Below are 2,976 nucleotides of genomic sequence, written 5' to 3'. Positions count from 1 at the left end.
TAAAAAATTTTTACTATGAAAAAGTGTAAAAATTACGTTATATTATTGTTTTTAAAAAAATAACTATACCATTTAAACTTATAATTTACATGAAGACCGCAGCTACTACCACATTATAGTAATTTTAAATATAAAATTTTTTCCGTGTAATTGCATGCAGATTTACGGAATGCCATCCCCCTCGAATGTTTTCAGTGATGAGTCTACAGCGAATATTCTCGAGCACAACTATAATAGTGGGTCTGTTTATAAGCGTCGATTACGGTCTCTGCGACGAGTTTCGTTGTCGTGGAAGAGAAGTTTCTTCGCACACAGCCGCCATGAGGGGATCCTGGGGTGCCCGGGCGGTTTGGACGTTCGTTTACGTGGGCTCTCTCGCCGCCTTCGCCATGTTCTTCACTATGCTTGAACGCCATTACACTACCGGGGTAATTTATCATCGACATTCTTGCGCAAATCCTAGTTTATTCGCTCACAACACCCGATGAGATCTCCGATGATACACTGAGAAAAAGATACCTAAAAATATATTTGTGAGAAATATATTTATTTCACTGAAATGAATATTTATTTAAATACGAACGAAATAAAATTTTATTTCTAGCAAATGATTTATTTATTTTATTTTTTTTGCAATTAATGAGATATGTTTCACAGAAATGAAATATATTTCACAGAAATAAGATATATTTCACAGAAATGTATATTTCTTCCTCACAATCAAATTTTATAAGTAACATTTGCTTCGCAATACTTTGACATTTTTCTCTCAGTGTATATCGGCACAATTTTTATTAAACTCGGTCTCGAAAGAACTTCTAATTTTAACCCTCATCATTTAACCCTCAGAAAAGTTGAAGAAATAAGATTTTTATTAGGTACCTAAGGTACACATCAAGTCAGGAGAAAATCTAGATGATTTTATAACGTTATGAAAATCAAAATGATTTTTTTATTAAGTGCAAAATTTAACTGTTTTTCGATATTAAGAACCAAAATAAAGTCACTTTGATTTTTTGTGCGTCTTGCATAAAAAAATAAGAAAAATGTTTTGAGATTTTTCTTTTATTCGTTAATTATGTAATTTATTAAAAAGAGCGCCATATTTATCGCAGAACATTTTTATATGTATACGTCTTTTTTTTCTCGGATATTTGCGGATAAGCCGGTTTCTTATTTGACGGATTAGTTTTTCGGTCGTCGGATTAGTTTTTTGGTCGTCGGATTTTCGTTTACATCTTCTGAATAACTGGTTTCGGTGGAACGAGTGACATTCGTGATTTTCCGTTTCCAGCAACAGAACGTGTGCCAGATGTTGACAACGCAGCACAATTCTTTCCTATACACGGTGTCCCGTCTAGTGTCTTCGCGCGATATTCGTCGTCGTGGCTCCGAGGAGGAGGGTGGTCGACTGTTGCACGTGACCGATCCGGATCCCACAATAAAGCCAAAAAGCTACCCCAAGCCACCGGTGATGCAAACCCTTTTTTACATACACGTCATTACTTTCTTCGCCATCCTGACGCTCTGCTGGCTCGACACTTTGCCCGGTGTTGGCAGGGTGAGTGGCATAAAAAGAGACGCATCATTTATCTACCATTATCAACGACGAGTCAGTTTTCGGGGGATTTTTCTTAGGCCAAATTTTTATCAGTAAAAATGTTCAATTCTTTACATTAACTTATCTTAAATTTGCAATCAATAAAAACGTATATCAAAAGAGAAAGTCATCTTACCTTTGGAGGACCGGAGATCCTTTTAAGGACTTTGAACTATTTTAGTTAATTTTTTGGGATTTGTAGTGTTTGCAACTCATAATTAGCTCGAAAATATTGTAATTGATGTCCGCATATATTTTGGAGAGTAGGGCGTGCACCATGAATATGCCGGCGCACACGTTTCTCAACAACCGTACCGTGCACGAGATATTATTTAATGAAGTTGATTTTATTGTATGGACATAATTTACTGTACTAAAAAAATTGTTACTATATTGTTTATATACGTTATTTGTGAAATTTTTACTGTATAATGATGATAGACAATTATTCTAACAATATCTAATGATATTTAGTTAAAAAAACAAAAAATAAAGGATGTCATTTTTATCCGGACCGAAGGCCCCTTTAGGGATTCGACAGTAGCCAACTTTTTCGCCACTCAATCCCATGACATTGGCAAAAAAGTTCTAGTCCTCAAAGTAAAAAAGCCGATCAGAAACATGCCGGTCCTCAGAAAGTTAAAATTGATATAATGTGTTTTCGTTTTATTTTTAATTGAGGATTTTTATTTGGATTTTTGGGACGACATTTTTACAACGACTGTGTAAAAATAACTCAGAATAATTAACTCTGAACTTTATTTCATCAAAGCATGAAAATAAAAAATCACGATAACTTACGAAAATTAAATATTTTAAAAACATATCATTTATTTGTGAAATATAAGTTACATTTTCAAATATAAATTCTTCAAGATTTTAAAAAATGTATTTCAAATGAAACTATTAAACTGTTACGCATAATGTTATTATTTTGATAATATATATAAAATAGAAAATATAATTTTATATTTTTAGCTATGAGTTGGCGACTTTATAAGAGAATATTAACTAAACATACTTTATTTAAAAAATAATTTTTTTGATAAACTTCCGAAAACGTCCAACACCCGATTGCCATGAATTTTGACAGAAACGTTCCAAATAACGTTAAACGAATGCCTTTGAATGGATTTTCACCGACAAGAAAGTTTAATGCTAAAAATGTTTTAATGAAGTTATAGAAGTTTGTGCTTATTATTTTCAGTATACTACATGTTTATCGCAGTTTATATAGGAGTTGAATGGAGATATAGAAGGAAAATATTTATTGTTAAACCCATATGCAACAGTACAATTATGAAAGTCATGCGCCCCTTTGACAGGGAGGGGAGTAGGGTGAAAGTCACTTCATGTGGAAAGTTAAAACCCACGTG

The 2,976-nt window shown here is 33.1% G+C and overlaps 1 protein-coding gene across 1 annotated transcript in view; it reads left to right on the top strand.

The window, feature by feature from the left end:
* The window catches only part of LOC108770924 (uncharacterized), a 10,681-nt gene that overhangs the window by 5,302 nt on the left and 2,403 nt on the right, over positions 1–2,976 (top strand). The window contains exons 4-5 of the mRNA XM_018522688.1: positions 196–428; positions 1,295–1,561. Of these exons, the coding sequence (XP_018378190.1) occupies positions 196–428; positions 1,295–1,561 (500 nt within the window). The remainder of the gene's footprint in view (positions 1–195; positions 429–1,294; positions 1,562–2,976) is intronic.

The sequence above is a fragment of the Trachymyrmex cornetzi genome, unplaced genomic scaffold (genome assembly GCF_001594075.2).
Source record: "Trachymyrmex cornetzi isolate Tcor2-1 unplaced genomic scaffold, Tcor1.1 scaffold138, whole genome shotgun sequence".
Lineage (NCBI taxonomy): Eukaryota > Metazoa > Arthropoda > Insecta > Hymenoptera > Formicidae > Trachymyrmex > Trachymyrmex cornetzi.
Note: the sequence above shows the minus strand (reverse complement) of the source record. Positions and strands in the feature narration are given on the sequence as shown.